The following is a 16,263-nucleotide window of genomic DNA, read 5'->3' as shown; positions in this document are numbered from 1 at the left end:
TAAGTCCTGCCGTTCTGTACCCACGGGGAAGATAAAAGATGCAAACTAACACAAGGACTTCTACCACCTGAATGTGATCCATTACCTGCAGTACTCATTCTGCAAAGCACAGCAAAGCAGTTGTTTCAGTTCCTAATTTACATTTGTTTGGTAGCAGGCAGTTATTCCAGTCTGCATGGTGAGTGAGGCTGGCTGCCTCAGTGAGTTGCAATTAGGGCCAGGGAGCTGAGAAAGCAGTGTTTTAAATTACAGTCAAATTAGAAGGTACCCACATGATCATTATTATGATTTCAAATGCATGCATCCAGAAGGAGGGCAGCTCAGCAAGAACAGTCTGGACTATACAGTGAAGCAGAAACTTTTCAAGACGAGACCAGAACACAATCATTACTCTAATGCCCAAAAAGGCAATAGCTCTGTGAATTTTAAGGTCATTGTCCCTCTGTGCTCATGTATATCAAGTACAGTTTCTTTTATACGTTATAACAGAATCTGTATTAATTTTCAGGGACATTTTAAGCCTGGGATCTTTAAATGTAACTGAATTTAGTCAGGGATTAGTTTTCAAACAAATGAAGTTTTTGAGACACTTCTGATTACCTTTCTGGCAGTACAGCAACAAGTCTGCTTTCTCATGGCCTTTTCTGAGTGTCTGTTCTTCCCATCTTGCTGGCTAACAAGCACATTGTGGTGTTCAAGATACACACACACACACATCACATTTCCAGAAAAACAATCAAACGGTTAAACACTGACCTATCACTGATTAAATGGCAAGCCTGGTTTAGTCTGTGTTGCTAAAGGAATTAATTACTCACAGATCACAGCATATTTCTGAAAACAACTGGGAATCATCACCTGCCAATATCGAGGTGACAAGAAAATTAGGTCAACATGTTTCAACTCTCTAGCCACCAAAGCTGGCACTCATTAAAAGTGGAGACAAGTTTTGGGTGGTTGGACAAACACAGATGGTCTGCTGTTATTTATAGTGGGTGCTGTACCTGTCCTGCCAACAAGACTGAAGGGCTGACGGGCAGGAATCTTTCAGCAGCCTGCCCAGCCACACATGAGGTACAAAGAAACATGATCTTTCCCAGTAGATAGCACAGCTAGGGATAGGACCTTGCAAATGTTTTTCCTGTTGTAATGCTCCTCTCTTCTACAGACAGCTTTACTGTGACGTGTTCCTCCCAAGGTAAATTGTAAGGAAAAGTGGCCTGGAATAACAGGGACCTCTGGGAGAATGGCAAATCTGTATAAATTGCAAATGTTAAAACAAAGTGGAAAATGTCCCCCTAATTAATATTCAGTAATTTCTGAAAAGGAATTTACTATTTTTAATGATATATAGCAATAAAAAAATTAATCTAAATTACAAAAAACCTCTTCTAGAATCTAAATTATCTAAATCCTCCAAGTATATTATTTTAACATGACAAAAAAGTATCTGAATCTCAAACCAGCATTTCTATTTTTTTAGAAATAATTAATTATTTTTTAAATAATACTTCATTCATTGATTTACCTTTCTAATAAAACAAAGTTTTGGATTAGTGCTACCAACTTAAAGGAAACCAGCAGATGACTGTGACAAGTAACAGCTGAGGAAATGTAAAGGGAAAATTAAGTGTGTGTAATGGAAACACTGAATGGAGAATCCAAACACTCCATAGTGATCTGGTAACATCTTTAAAAACATGTTCTCTGTATATCTACTAAATGGATGCAGCACTCATTCTGACATAACTCAACTGAAAAACAAACAACATAAAGAAATGTTTATATGGGAATGTGCCAGATATTTGTATATTAATGTCAAGAAGATGAAGATACTGGGAATCAGGGCCTACATCATATAAGTTTAGGAACAGAATTATGTGATGACATGTGTTCCAAACCTCACAGGTGACTGAAATTCAACTGTAATTTCCAGTATTTTTTTTTACCAGCAGGAATTAAGTTACCAGAGTCTGAAACACTAAACTGGACTGGACAGCCACTTACATTTCAGTTCTCTAATCCTTTCCTCAGAATTTGCAAAAAGCTTTCAATTCCCTGTAGAGGAAAGGTGTTGCAGTAACAGAAAATGTGATGTATTCACTTAGTTTTCAGTATTAGCCTCCTTGGGAGGCCCTTCACCAGTTCTTGATGCATGTATCTCTGTTGCTTCCAAATCTTCTGTTCCTAAACATTGATGCCATTAATTATGGTTTTAGATTATAAACAACATGGTCATCTTGAGCTCATTTCCAGCAAAGAGCAGCAAACTTCTTCCTTTATTTCTTCAGCCTAAGGGCAGGAGAAGTTCACAAGGGATTAAAAGCTTGGTGAATTTTACATTTTGCAGTTTTTAATCTAAGAGCAAAATGTGGAAAGGAAGTCAGTAGTTCAGATGGAAAGCTACTTGCTACAAATAATGAACTGAAGTAAATCTGTTCTCTGATTAACTACCATATTTCATTAATGGAAGGGAGATTATGAAAGTGGCAGGACAAATAATGACAACAGGAATTCGTCATAAAATGGAAAACTTGTGATCGTTTAGATTTGCTTTACTTTTTAAACTCTCAATTTCCTGATTGGAAATGACCCACTTAATTGTCTTTTCCTGGTTTTATTGTCTTTATACACTCACCCTGAGCACCAAGGACTTAATAAACTCTGTGTGCTTTTCTGCATTGGAACTACTGATACCTCTCTCACCTCTGTGGTCAAACGTGTTATGAATTTTTAAAGGAAATTAGGGAGGTTGTCATAATAGCTCAGATTTTCGGACTAATTATTTTCCAGGCAGTTGCCAATACCTAACACTTCAAAGGAAATGATGGGGCATAAACACAAACTACAGTGTGCAGTCACTAACATAATACAGCACACCCATAATATGTGAAAATTCTTCCACAGTATTGTCAGGCAATCAATACTTGTCCTGAAAGTATGAAATGTTGAAGCTTTGATCTTTGCATGAAGAACTCCTTTGGCAGAAGTGGCTACAGTCACCTAACTGCAATTTGTCAAGAATATCCAACATACATAATGTACCTGCCAAGTGATATGTATGGGGAGTTCCAGCTAAGCCCAGATAATATTTTTTTGCCTTTATGAAATAAATTCACTTCTCTGAGATTTGTACTGATGTTCTGGTAATGGCTCATTTTCAGGCACAGGTAGTTCTTAGCTAATGGTGCCTTTGTAGTGCTGCAAATGTTGATGTTAAGTCCCAAGAACCACAGGAAAAAAAACAATAACGATGATCTTCTTGTCTAGGTTGGTCTCTTAGATAGACAAAAAATACTTGCCCTGCTGGCAGACTTCTATGACAGAAGCCCGGTGATTGCTAGGAGGGGATTTTGTAACCCAAGACAGTGTAAGTATGTGGGATGTTTTGATTGTGGTTAAAACATTAGAAAGCCACATGAGCTTGTATAGTTAATACATGTCTTATAAGTGTTACCAGAAGCGAACAGAGCCTAAAAAAGAACCCAAATGATTAATGTGACCTATACGCCATCATTTGCAAACATGTTTTGCAAACTGTGACACAATGTTTAGAAATACTTCAGAATCCAAAACTTTTCCTTCCTACAAAATTGTGAAGTACTTTTTGGAAGTAGAATTAAAGAAAAACTACTTTTCCTGAAACAATTGTTCTTTCTTACTGGGCAATATTATAAGTTAATTTTGTGTTTACACTAAGATTTCTCCAGGAACATGGAAAGATAAAGAAAAAACACAGAGAACTATCTACATGAAAGTAATAATTTTTTATATTGGACATTAATTAATTGCTAAGATCAAATGCAAGACAAATTACAGCTTTCCTTCTTAGTATGGAGAATTATGAAACCAATAATTATTTCAAAAGAAATATGGTGTAATACACAACAACAAGTGCAGTTCTCTGCAGGCAAAGACATTATTCTGAAGTTTTGTGTTTCTGAGATGTGTGTTTGCAGAAGGTACTTTCTGATAGTCTGTATTTGCTTGGAATACCTTTTTTCTTTTTCTTTAAGTTTTCTTATGCAATGCTAAAGAACATAAAACCCATGCAAACTATCAACTTATTGACAATTTTTTCTATTTTAGGGCCAATAATTGAACTGCAAGAGATTGAGCCTGCAGATTTATGGGGAGGCCTTGATGACCCGGAAGTTTGTGAGGAACTCAGTGTAAAGTTAGTCTTGTCTCAAACAGGAATTTCTGGGGGAGAGATTTTGGCATATGAACCTGTAGGTGATAATAGACAAGGCACAAATAGAATAAGAACTAGTAGCAGAGAAGATCTTTTTGAACAAATGGGCATGACTGAAGCTAAGACTGGAGGAATTTCTAAGGAAGAAAACCAAGCACCAGAATCAAGTGATGCTGAAGTGAGAAAGGAATGTGAGGATGCTGTGTCAGCAGTGAAAAGTACTGATTTTGAAGCTAGTGATTTGGATGGAGATACCGTACATAGTGAGAAATCCAGTTTCCATGAAGACACCAAACCTGAGAGGGAAACTGAGTCTGCAACTGCAGACAGGCAGAAGGAAGCTTTGCCAGGATCAGCCTCTACTGGGTACAGTCTCAGTAGAGATGGAGAACCTGGATCTGAAAAACAGGTGGAAGAAGAGGAATTTAGCTTGGGTAGAAAGCCTGATACAGAAACAAGTAGGGAAGAAGTTTCTCGTATCTCGGACAGAGAACCTGGCTCAGAAGGGCAAGTTAGTCAGGTGGAGGACAAGCTGATTACAGAAACAACCAACACAATTTCAGGACCAACACCTGAAGCTACATCCATGACCTCAGCAGACAGAGCTGTGGCAGACATGGATGTCATTGATTCAAAACAGGATGCTCCACTTGCAGAGGTTGTAAAAGAAACTCCTGCAGGAGAAGAGAGTTTTTCTAGGCAGCGTGGCAGCCAGTTTGGCCAACAGACAAGCTCGGAGACGAGACTGCAGGATGAGGACCTTCTGCCAGACCAGGGCAAAGGTAAAGCATTCCCCTTTATTCTGGCAGACCTGAATCTTTTGCACTGTATAAATTTGGACTGGTTTAACTATAGGTGTGATTTTAATCCATTCCAAAATTACTGAAAGCATGTGGGTGATTTCTGAATACAGAAGACCATAAGCTTTGATATCTTCTTAGCATGGTGTCTTCTGCCAAGTTTTCAGTGTGCTCCTCTCACAGGACAGCAGGTGAGTCACTTTGCTGGTGATCTGTATTCAAAGCACTGAGCAGGCACTTTAATTCAAGCAGGCACTTTCTGAAGCAGCAGCATTTTTATAATAAGGAGAAACTTTTATGTTCTGTTTCACTCTGTAATATTAGTATATAAGACAGGAGCCTGAGCACGTTAAATCTAAAAATTACTTTTAATCATTTTTAGACTGTGATTGCCTATAGGGAGACACAGTATGAGATCAAATAGCAGGAACCTTTTATTTTAATCTCCTACTGTGATTCAAAAGGACTATCATACGTTTTAATTGTGTACAAAGGCCCTTGTTCTAGGAAGGCTGTGGTCAGGCAACTGTGTGCTTTGCAAGAGGTACTTGCTTAATCATACCAGAAGGACCAACTTCTTCCTTTCTAGTGCTCTGTGAATACACTCTTCTCACAGTAAGAACTGGTTCAGAGCAGTCTAGTGACAGATTTATTACATAAAGGGCTGTAAAACTGATGGTACAGCCCACTGGTACCTACAGCTTTCTGTGGTTAACTCCCAGTACACAGCACTAACCTGTCATTCAGCCAGGCCCTGGGTGTGCATCCTGCATTGTTTGGGGCATGTACTACTTCACTCCTCAGAGCAGATTCTCACCCTGTTCTCCCAGAAACAATGGTGCGGTGGTACGATACTCTTTGAGAGAAAGGTGAATGGAAGCAAGAAGTCTGAATATAATTTTGAACCGATCTTGGAAAAGATTTATCTTATTACTCTTGCTAAATGGATGTTTGTAGCTATGCTTAAGAAATGGAACATTCACCAGGTGAATTGCAGGAAGCAGTATTTCCAGACAGTAAAAATAAATAGCTACTGATAACAAGGATAACTCCAGAGACACAGAGGTAGATTTTACATATTAATCAGCAGGGTGCTTAGACTAGTAAGCTCTCGTTTACAGAAGATTTCTTTTTAAAATTGCAGGTCCAGGACGCTCAGACAGACAGGATCCTCCAGCTGAAGCTAGCCAGGAATTTGAAGTGCCATGGTCAGGTGATGGCTCTTTTCATCTGCTTCAGAAACTATTGCTTGGATATATGTTTATAAAAGCTTTTAGAAAAGCTATCTTGTGTCTTTTTTAAAAGCTTACATGATTACAAGATATATTTTATCTCTCATCAGGTGACCTTCTGACTGGTGACCTAAGTTGCAGTTATAGCAGCTATGCAGAGAGAATTCCAGAGGACTGGAAGTGTGAGAATACTAGATTTCCAGGTATTTGGTCATAAAGCTGTGTGTTCACTTGGGCGCATAGTGGCTGGTGGTGTCTGCAGATGTGCCAGTACTGCTGAGAGCTGAACGTTTTGGCAAGAATACAAACGCTACCTCCCCAAGCTGACTTCGATAAGAGCAATGTAGTCTTTGTCTCAGAAGGCCACTTGCTGTGTAACAGTAATTTCAGCTCACCTGTGAGCTGATTCAGTGATTTGACCTGGTTGTATGATAGCATCCATGCTACACTGGAGCATAAATCTGAAGAGATACTATTAGAAAAGTATAAGCAGATTAAGGCCTTTAGTCAGCATGGAGTCAGTCCATATTCAGCCATAATTTCATTGGATAGGAAGTGCAGAATTCAGGACTGTGTTGATACCTGCCACGTGGCTGGCTTTAGGGTAGCTTTTGGCTTCCTGTGACGCACTGTGCTTTCTGCCTTTCAGACTTACATCCCGTCATGGCAGAGATTCAGAACCGCTGGGCTTCTCATACTAGGAGTGCCTTTGATGAAAGCTGCCTCAACCTGCCACAGTTTGTACAGCTCATGGAAACATTTGTTGGTGAAGACATTTCTCTGCCTACTGTGAAGACGCTTATTGCATTTATCAAAGAAGAATACAAACAGACAGAAGAGGAAAAAATGGAACAACTAGAAAAAGTAAATATTGATAAGTTCTGCTGACACCGTGTCCAAACAAAAAACAATTAAATGCCTACAGACACTTACAAAGTCAACTTGTAATCTCATGCTGGCAGAGATATTCACTCACAGCCTTGCATTCTCTATTTCTTCAAGAGACCTTTTACCCCTTTGTTTTCATATGGATCCTCCCTCCCTAGCCCTTAGCTCTAGAGGTGATGACAGACTCATCCTGTAAGAGGTTGTCTGTTCTAGAGTAGGACTTGGTGAGACAGCAGGTTGATAGTTAATTGTGAAAGAGCTCAAAACATTCCATTCTGCTTATTCACCTTTATAAAAGCCAAGAACCTGATCTCTGACCTACTGCACTGGCATGTACATATGAGGTTGTAGATGTTTTGGGGAGGATTTTAAAACAAATATGTTTGGGTTTGCTATGTGCATGGCTGTATGTGAATGTGGACATGCTTTTTTGTGTTTAAGTTACAAGGTGCTCTTGCCATGCATTGAAAAAATATATTCCCCTTCAGCAATACCATCATGCACAGCATAAGGGTGCCCCATACCACTTCATAGTACAGATGTATTTTGTGGTGGGTCTGTCCACAGTAGCCACTCTAGCTGCGTTTTCCTCAGAGCTCTTTCTAGTTTCCCTCTGTGCCGCTGACCTAATTTGGGTGAGATATTGGATCTGACGGCTCTACTGTCCTCACACTGAACACAACACACACACTGGCAGTATTTTGGCCTTGGAGAGAATTCCACTCCAGCCATTTATCACTGTATGCTGTGCAAAGACTGGGTTTAAAGGACAAATTCTATATGCATTTGCTTGGAGCCCACACTCTTCAGGGCAGCACCAGCAAAGTCACAATATATGGAAATGCAAACTGTCACATCTTTGGGTGTTACTAACAAGGCTGTGATTAGTTCTTGCTAGGAAGACATTTGTACTCTGGGAAACTTGCACTTACCTGAATTGATCTCACCTTAGATCCAAGCTTCATTGTTCACAGTGAAATAACACTGCAGTGCTGATTCTTCCTGGTAAAACTGAACTGTTGGCTGTGTTTAGTGTTTCCAGTTATCTGTCTCCCAGGTTTAATGATTCCTCTCCAGGTCCAAGCTGTGTATGTTTGTATTTGGCCTGGCCTATAGGAACTACATGACTGGCATGCCACTGTAGTTTCCATACTTTACGTATAGACACTGAACATTAATGTCCAGGAGTTAACAAAGACTGGCTGTTCCTCTGTTGTAGGTTCACCACATTTCTCACATGGCCCGACGGAAGTTGCTTTTGGAGGCACTTTTTGAAAAGTGGGACAACAATGCATCTGGGTTTCTGGACCTGGAGGAGGTAGATGCTGTTCTAAGCACATTCAAGGAAGGGATGGAAAAAGAGGCCTTGAGGAAGGGTAAGGAGACAGCTCTGCTCTGAGACAACACAGTAGGCCTTGAACCATCCAACAGCGGTGCTGATGAGGTTGTTGGCAAGCACCAGTCTCTTTTGTTTTTGTGAGCGGTTGTAAGCATACATGGTATGATGTATAAAATGAACAGTTATCCAGACCTACTTGTTAATGCATAGCTCCATCCCCTCCTCCTGTGCAAGACTCCTCTGTGACAGAAGCCCAGTCAGAGAGATGGCCCAATGCTTTCATGATACTGTGATGTGCTGAAAAATTATTTCAGCTGTAACATGCAATGTATACTTGTGATATGGCAGTGAAAAACTTGCGTAAAGCCTGAGGACATGGTTAGCCTGAGGACATTGTTGCCCTTTTAGTCTAGCCCATCTGTGTTACCCAGCTATTTTTAATAGATCCATTTTACTGTGCTATCTGCAGGAACGTATCTCACAGGAGAGAACAACAGCTTTCCTTATGGGTCTCAAATAGCCTTCAGTAATCCACACTGTTTCGCAGTTCTCAGGAATTAGATAGAAACTTTGAGTCTCACTTCTCTGTTGGTTCCTTTCTATGAACAAACTTCGCAAATTTGGTCACTGACAGAATAGACTTGGGTTAGTCAGAAGTGCTGCAGGTTCACCTGGACCTGTCTGGCAGCCTTATGCATGTGAACATGTGGGCCTTAGGTGGTCTGAAATACTCCATTAGCAGTTAAGAACATGTCTACATATGTGCTTGAGTGGAGAGGTTTATTCATCTCTATGTTCATCTTACTGTTGCTTGTTCTGCCCCACATTACTAAAAATGGCTCATTTTGGCAACCACCAAAATCTCTATCCTTTAGCTCGCTTGAGGCAGCTGGTAGGGTGGGGAGAGCACCAGCATGCTACTGTTAATAGTCTCCAGGCTGTACAGCCACAGAAGAAACTGGCAGTTAACAGCTCTCTTGTATTCAAGGCATGCCGGAACACACTACAGAAATATGGAAGGACATAGTCCCTTCCGTGAAGAGCTCATAAACTAAAGGACAAATAAATAGAAAGAGAGCATAGCAAAATCTATACCACCTACAAGCGACATAAAACTATTTCTAGTAGCTCAAACCTAATCTCTCAAAGACATTATGGAACAAACAGGTTTGGTGGAAGAGTTCACAGACATTGCACTGCTCCTGGATGAAAACACAGGGTGAAAAGTGGGTAAAATTATTTGATTTTCATTGTAAGGGAAAAGTGTAACATTAATGATGTAATGGGGAAAACTAATTCATTATGCTGTGGCTCAGTAATGAAGGAACTGATCATGACCTTTTCAACTTCATGTGTATTTCTTTCTTCATCTCTTTCTTCAAAGAGAGGAGAAAGTGGAAGTGAAGATCCAAACTTTTATACCATCAAAAAATTCTCCATTCTAGTTCTGTCAGGAAGTCAGAAATGAAATTAAAAACCACTGAACATTGGTTAGATGATGGGCAGGGTAAGACAGCATTAATGGTCAGCTCCACCATGGTCAGGGCCAGTTAGTATTGCTACTTCTACAGCTAAAACTTGTGGTAAAAGGCCCCCTGACTTCTGTGGGGGAAGGAGGAGGCTCTCAGCTCCCATAAACATCCCTATCTTGGATGCCCTGGGAGGCAATTGAGGCAGCTCCCTGCCTGTTCCTCTGCATCATTAATCAAAGCATTTTCTATTACACTGTTCCATATAGCCCACTGTATGTATTGATCACAAAATACTCTCAGTTTAACAGTAAAGTCACACTTCTACCTATATATCTTTGCTTGCTTAGTTTGCTCCTCAGAAGTGGCTTGATGAATCGCACTCTTTCCTTCTTCGGGCCCAACAGGATTTGAAATCAGGATGCAGAAAAAAATGAAAGTGTTAGTCGTTGCAGTGCTCAGGGGAGGCACTGCCAGGAGCGAGAGCAGGCAAGCGCAGCTTGGGCAGAGCACCCGATGAATCCCGGGTTTCCAAAGCCGGGAAACTGCCTGCAACTTCCAAAGGCTGTGCAAGAGCACCCCCGTGAGCCCAGCGCTCTGGTGGGGGGCTTGGAAGAACTGGCACAGGGGTTAAACAGCTCTGTTAGGCTGGCTCCTGGTTTAAGTAACATCTGAATAGAAAGCGGTGGGGAAAATCTATGTTTTCATTGAATTACAAGTCTGAAACGAGTCCCATTTTTCTTCAGGACCTCTGGGCAAACTGGAAGTTTGTGAACTAGAGTGAGTAGGCACAGGAAAGCAATTCTTAAGAATCATTTGACCCTTGTGGCATTCCTCTTTCCCCCTGACTCCAAGCAACAGGAAACTGTGCCAGTCCTTTCTACTTCATCTCATTTGGGCCGGCTCAGCTGCAATCCCTGGGACATGAAAAAGGGGATGGAGGCATGGCTCCACTCGCTGGCCTTGTGCAAGACAGGAAGGAGCAGCCTCTGTGCATTCATCTTTACTTCTTCACTCCCCTGGGAGCTAACAGGCAACACTTCACTGTTTTAGATGTTTCTCATATTAATTTATTCTTCTAAACAATGTATTTCTTATAAAAACTCCCTTGCTCCTTTTGCTCCCCATCTATATCTCTTGGTGCAGTACAGGTGATGCCAGAGCACCGTTGTCCTGTCCTCTCCGTGACTTCAACAGAGCTTTCATTTTCTTTGCTCTCTGTCTATAAGATTTAGCACAATACAGATGTTATTTCAGTAATTCATCAAAGGCACTTAAAGAAGGATAATTAAGAATGATAGTAACTTTGGAGGGCCTGAAAAGAAAAAAATAATGTCTGCAAGTATGGTATATATAATGGAAAATCAAAGAATATAAGTGATCTCTGAAATCATCTGTAGACCCTGGCCTTCACATTTTTAATGGGAGTGATGAGTAGTTTATCTGTAAGGTCTCAGCTATATTACTGTACACAGGATGCCTACCTGTGGCCCAGTCCCACCAGCCCCTCAAGTGTCCACAAAATTTGGTTCTGATGTGGAAACACCTCTAATTTTTGATAACTCCAAGCAGCTTTCCTATTTTCCATTGATCTTTGTTGCAGAGGTACAAAAGGGCACAGGAGCAATGCTGGGCAGGTTTCTTTCTCAGGAGGTGAGAAGGCAGGAGGAAAAGGTACATCCAGTGTGGAAGCTGGAGATTACTTGTCATGATGACAACTTCCATTTAGGAGACAGCTGGAAGAAACCCAGAATGACAGACTGGAGCACTCCACCCAAAGCCAGTTTAGGCTTGATTCATATTTTGCACAGGAAAAAGCAGAACTTACTATTCAAATAGACTGTCTCTGTCTTATTTTCTGTTTCTTCCACTAGCAAAGAAACACCTTTGCTCCCGTTACCCACAGCTCAGCAGAGTGGGGAAGCTATCCCCAAGGGCATTCCAGACTTTCCTTGAGTTAGTTGCTTCTGAGTTTACTGGCAATGAGGATGAAGCTATTGACAACTTGGTGGAATTTCTGACCACAAGCGTGGAGCGAAGTCGCATGGAGTGCTTGCGGAGTTTAACCAGGAGGAAATGGCTGCACAATATCCAGCAAGCAGCTGAGACCAGCGGAGCGAGCATGGAACCTGTTTACAAAGCCGTGTTTAAGGCCCTCTCCCAGGTACGCATCCCAGGGAGCACGAGCATCATTTGTGTTGGGATTGTGACACTGACTTCAGACGCTGGTGCGTGTGAGTGGAACTGGCATGGGAGGCTGGTCTGAGGCTCGTTTCCTTGTGCACTTGGCTGATGTTCAGGAGAGCCCATGGTTGTGCACAGAAAGAGTCACAAGTCAGATCTGTGAGACAAGAATTCCTGTGCATGCTCTACCACTAAAAAATGCAGGGATACTTATGTCTTACTTTTGAAAAAGCTCACTCAGATCGAGCCTGGAAATCCATAGTTATAGTTTTGGAGCTTCTGCAATGAAAGACACCAGAGTCGGTTTGGAGATAGTTGCATTTTTAACTTGCAGCTGCAACTTTAGATGTTTGTCCTCACCATTAAAGCATTCCTCAAAGCCAAACTTCTCTGATGGTAGCTGAAGTGTTTTTACAATATTGTGTAGGTTTGTAAATGTAGCAGCTCTGGCACTTGTCTGATTTTTCCTAAGGAATGCCCCATTGGGAAAGAAATCCATAGGACTTTTGCTTAGGCGCAGATTATAATAAGGGATTATTTTTATATGAACTTCTCCCCATTAGCAGCAGGAAAAAAGAAATCCATTTTCTTTGCCAGCCAAAATACCAAGTGTTTTGTACCGGTCAGAGACAATCATAGCATAGACACATACATGTCATGCAGCTGGTGTGTGACACACAAAATCAGTGACCGAGAACAGCATCTCAGCAAAAAATGAGACAAGTGCTAAGTACATGAAATAAGTGTAATGGGTAATGTACATAATGTAATGGGAAACATGTGGTTGCTAGGATGCAGAAGCCCATGGGGATAACAAGAAGATCAGTGCATATATTGCCCTTTTGGAAGAGAACCAGCTCTCACCAGGGCACGGGCAGTTTCTGCTACGCTATGTGGCATGTACCGCAGATGATGCTCCATATGTTCTAAACCAGACACTTTACAAAGACATGAAAGGAGTAAGGTAGGAAAAGCTGCAAATGACTGTTCCTTTTTCTCAAAAATATTTGGAATGTAGGGGTACCGGGCAGTGTTTGGGGGGCACTGGAAAGAGAGGTTGATAGAGTACTCCAGAGAGGAAATCCCCTCAGGGACTGTTGTGGAATAATTCATTATCATATACATGCCGTTATACTCTGCACGGTCTACTTAGAACTGCTCTTTTTGGGATTTCACTACTTTCCTTGGGGAAATTAGCTCACCGTCTAATAAACCTCATTCTTTAGCAAATGTCTGTTGCATTGGGCCTACATTTCCTTCTTTAAAATTAATGCCTTTATACCAGTTGACATCCACAGGATATTTTTCGAGAACAATGCCTTTCCTTCCCTAGTGTATATAAACTATAAACAGCTTTCATGCCTCTTTACTTCTCATTTCCAAAAGCTAGACACACTTGTCTCTTTCTTTAAACATCGCTTCTTCTAACCTATTAAATGTAACTGCTGCTTGCTTCTGTATTCCTTTCATTACATTCATTAGTTTACGTTTTTAAAATGTCCCAAGGATGAAAAGTGCCTTATTTATTACCACTGTCTTTGGGATGCAAGTGGTAAATGTGGTATTTCTGGGTGTGGTCAAAGTAAGGAGCTAACACCTTCCTTCTCCAATGCCAAAAAGCAGGGAGAGATCAAAGCTGCAGTATTTATTGTTTTGCTAAAAGTTTTCTGCTACTCTTAACAAACCTCCTCAATAAGTTTATTTTTCAGCTTTGCAGCTGTTGAAGAGGGAAAGCCAATCCATGTTCCAAGAGTTCAGTTCCACGGAAATATCCACTTCTGGAACTATGACTGCCCAGTGGAGGAAAGAAAAGGTTCGTTTCTGGTACTGCCATTGCACGATGCTCGCTGGAGAGCCTTTGGCATTCTAGGACTTGACACTCTTCGGGACCAGTGTGAGAAAACCATCTTTCTGACCCATGAGATCAGTTTCTATCAGGTGGGCACCACCACAAAGCAATTTGTTAGACCATTCTTCAAACAACTGTGTAGGGACAGTGTGAATTTTATGTGTTTGGTTTCAGTAATTGCAAGATGTACAACTAAGATAAGAACCGTGGGTCCCTTTCTACTGTATATGGTGCAAGTGGTGTGAGCATAACACTTTATCAATATCTTACCGATTAGCATCTTATCTGTAATTGATTATGAGGTATCACTTCATCAATAATTTAAGCTACTCCAGACTAGTAAATTAATCGCACTTTTGTGCAAAGCCCAAAGATAGTAGCTTTTATTTCCTGAAGCTCTGAACCTCATGTTTGTGTTTGTTTCCATAAAGTGGCTTGAAACCTTCTTTTTCATATGATGGAATAATTATAAGCCACAGCAGTCTGGGACTTCTTTGGGATGCTCTTTAGGATCAGCCTCATTGTGGATGCACCATTTGGGCAGCAGGGAGCGCAGCAAGCCAACATTACCAGGCAATTTGGCAACCTCCACTGAGGAGCAACTTTGTCAGGTTCAGGACTTGGGTACTCTGGAGCTTCAGAGCATTATTTGATAAGGGATGTTTCACAGATACTTTTCAGTTTTAGAAGTTCTGATTAACGTAATTTATTCCAACCATTTTGCTTCATTTTGCTGCACAAACCTTTCCCCAGCTTTTTTCCCCAAATAGTACAGAACTGTCCAGCTTATTTGAAGGATTCTGCTTTCACAGGGAGTTTCTCACGCATTCAGCAAAGCCTACCACCATATCCACACACTGGAAAATGTTCTACAGATGACTGTTACTGCTCTGGACTGGTTGTATCCCAGGGCTCCCAGCATCCACAATGTCATTATGTACCTGGTGGAGCCTGGCAAAGACAAGGTACGCAGATCACTGCACTGAAAAGCCTGTAAGCCAGGAGCTGAAACACTTCTCTAGTGAGGACCTGCCATTTCTAGCTGCCTGTGATTTCCCAGTGGTTTTATCATAAAAACTGGGGTTTGCCTGAGATTCTTGTGCATGCCTGTGCAACAAAAGGGCTACAAAGGTAAAGAGAGAAGTTTTCTTGTCTAACGGAAGCCAGTCTTCATTCTTTTCATCCTCCCGTGTAACACAATCCAAGAACACTGCTACTATACCCCCTTGTCCGTGGGAAAGGGAATATTCTCCTGCTTCAATGCTCACAGCTGCATAGCAATGAATAGAGCAAAACCCCACACCTATCCATCCATCCATCCATCTGTAGCTTTGCTGTCTGGGACCTCCGCAGAGGGAGATGCTCTTCTGTGGAAATTCTGTGAATGTCAAAATTATGGTATTTTATAGGAAAAAAAGAATGCCCTAGCTAATGTATTAGCTCTTCATTCTGAACTAATGTCAGCAGCCAAGACATAAACACAACTCAGGAAGTGGCTGCTTCCCAATTAGCTAGGTTGTAAAGGCAGCTCCCTCCCTGAGGATCATATTCCAGTTGTTCAGCAGGCACTCAGGCCCTGGGAAGCTTGTCACTTCATGTACAAGTGAGTTAAGAAGATGAAAAGGGTATGCAATATTTAGGACTGATCCTGTGTCATCACAAAGTCTGTATGACATCTGCTGTAGCCATAATTCAGCTGCTTCCTCTGATAAGCATGGTTTATGTTGGCAGCTTTCTGTTGCCGTTCCAGGCTCTGCACTGTTCCCTTGTTAGCTGCCTGACAGCCAGGTCATTTTCTCCCCTCTGCGCTTTCCATGTGTCCAAGTACACCAACCAAACGTGACATGAGAAAGGGGATTGCAGGAGGATGGGAAAAAGAAGGGAAACCTCTTCTTGGCTTGTGGCTGTTCCTCAGTGTGCAGCCTGCGGGTGGATTAAACTGTCTGGCTGAGGGAGGTCCAGGGCACATTCTTCATGCATCTTGAGCGACACGCTCTGGGAATAAAACCAAGCACTGTTGGGAGATGTCTTTAAACCATCCCATTGCCCTTGAACGTACATAGGAGTTTCCTTTAAGAAATAAACAATTCCCTCCCTCTCCAAGCTTCCAAATGGCTGTTCCTTTCTCGGATGCAGCTAAACCTCCCTTTTCTCTCCAGCAGATACAGGACTATGCTCTGCGCAAAATTATTACTATGGATAATACAGGACAAAAAGAAATTCATAGCTCTCCTGTTCTTCTCCTCAGAAAAGAAAACTTCTTAAGGTAGGCTCCAGCACCTGCAGTCGAACTAGGTGACCCCAGCC

The 16,263-nt window shown here is 41.5% G+C and overlaps 1 protein-coding gene across 1 annotated transcript in view; it reads left to right on the top strand.

Moving 5' to 3' along the window:
- Positions 1-16,263, top strand: part of EFCAB5 (EF-hand calcium binding domain 5) — a 41,870-nt gene that overhangs the window by 21,695 nt on the left and 3,912 nt on the right. Inside the window, exons 9-17 of the mRNA XM_056326358.1 lie at positions 3,271-3,370; positions 4,090-4,977; positions 6,877-7,091; positions 8,335-8,491; positions 11,798-12,087; positions 12,899-13,071; positions 13,817-14,045; positions 14,769-14,921; positions 16,125-16,222. Of these exons, the coding sequence (XP_056182333.1) occupies positions 3,271-3,370; positions 4,090-4,977; positions 6,877-7,091; positions 8,335-8,491; positions 11,798-12,087; positions 12,899-13,071; positions 13,817-14,045; positions 14,769-14,921; positions 16,125-16,222 (2,303 nt within the window). The remainder of the gene's footprint in view (positions 1-3,270; positions 3,371-4,089; positions 4,978-6,876; positions 7,092-8,334; positions 8,492-11,797; positions 12,088-12,898; positions 13,072-13,816; positions 14,046-14,768; positions 14,922-16,124; positions 16,223-16,263) is intronic.

Source organism: Falco biarmicus, chromosome 1, assembly GCF_023638135.1.
Source record: "Falco biarmicus isolate bFalBia1 chromosome 1, bFalBia1.pri, whole genome shotgun sequence".
NCBI lineage: Eukaryota > Metazoa > Chordata > Aves > Falconiformes > Falconidae > Falco > Falco biarmicus.
The sequence above is the reverse complement of the archived record's forward strand: the minus strand, read 5'-3'. Positions and strand labels throughout refer to the sequence as shown.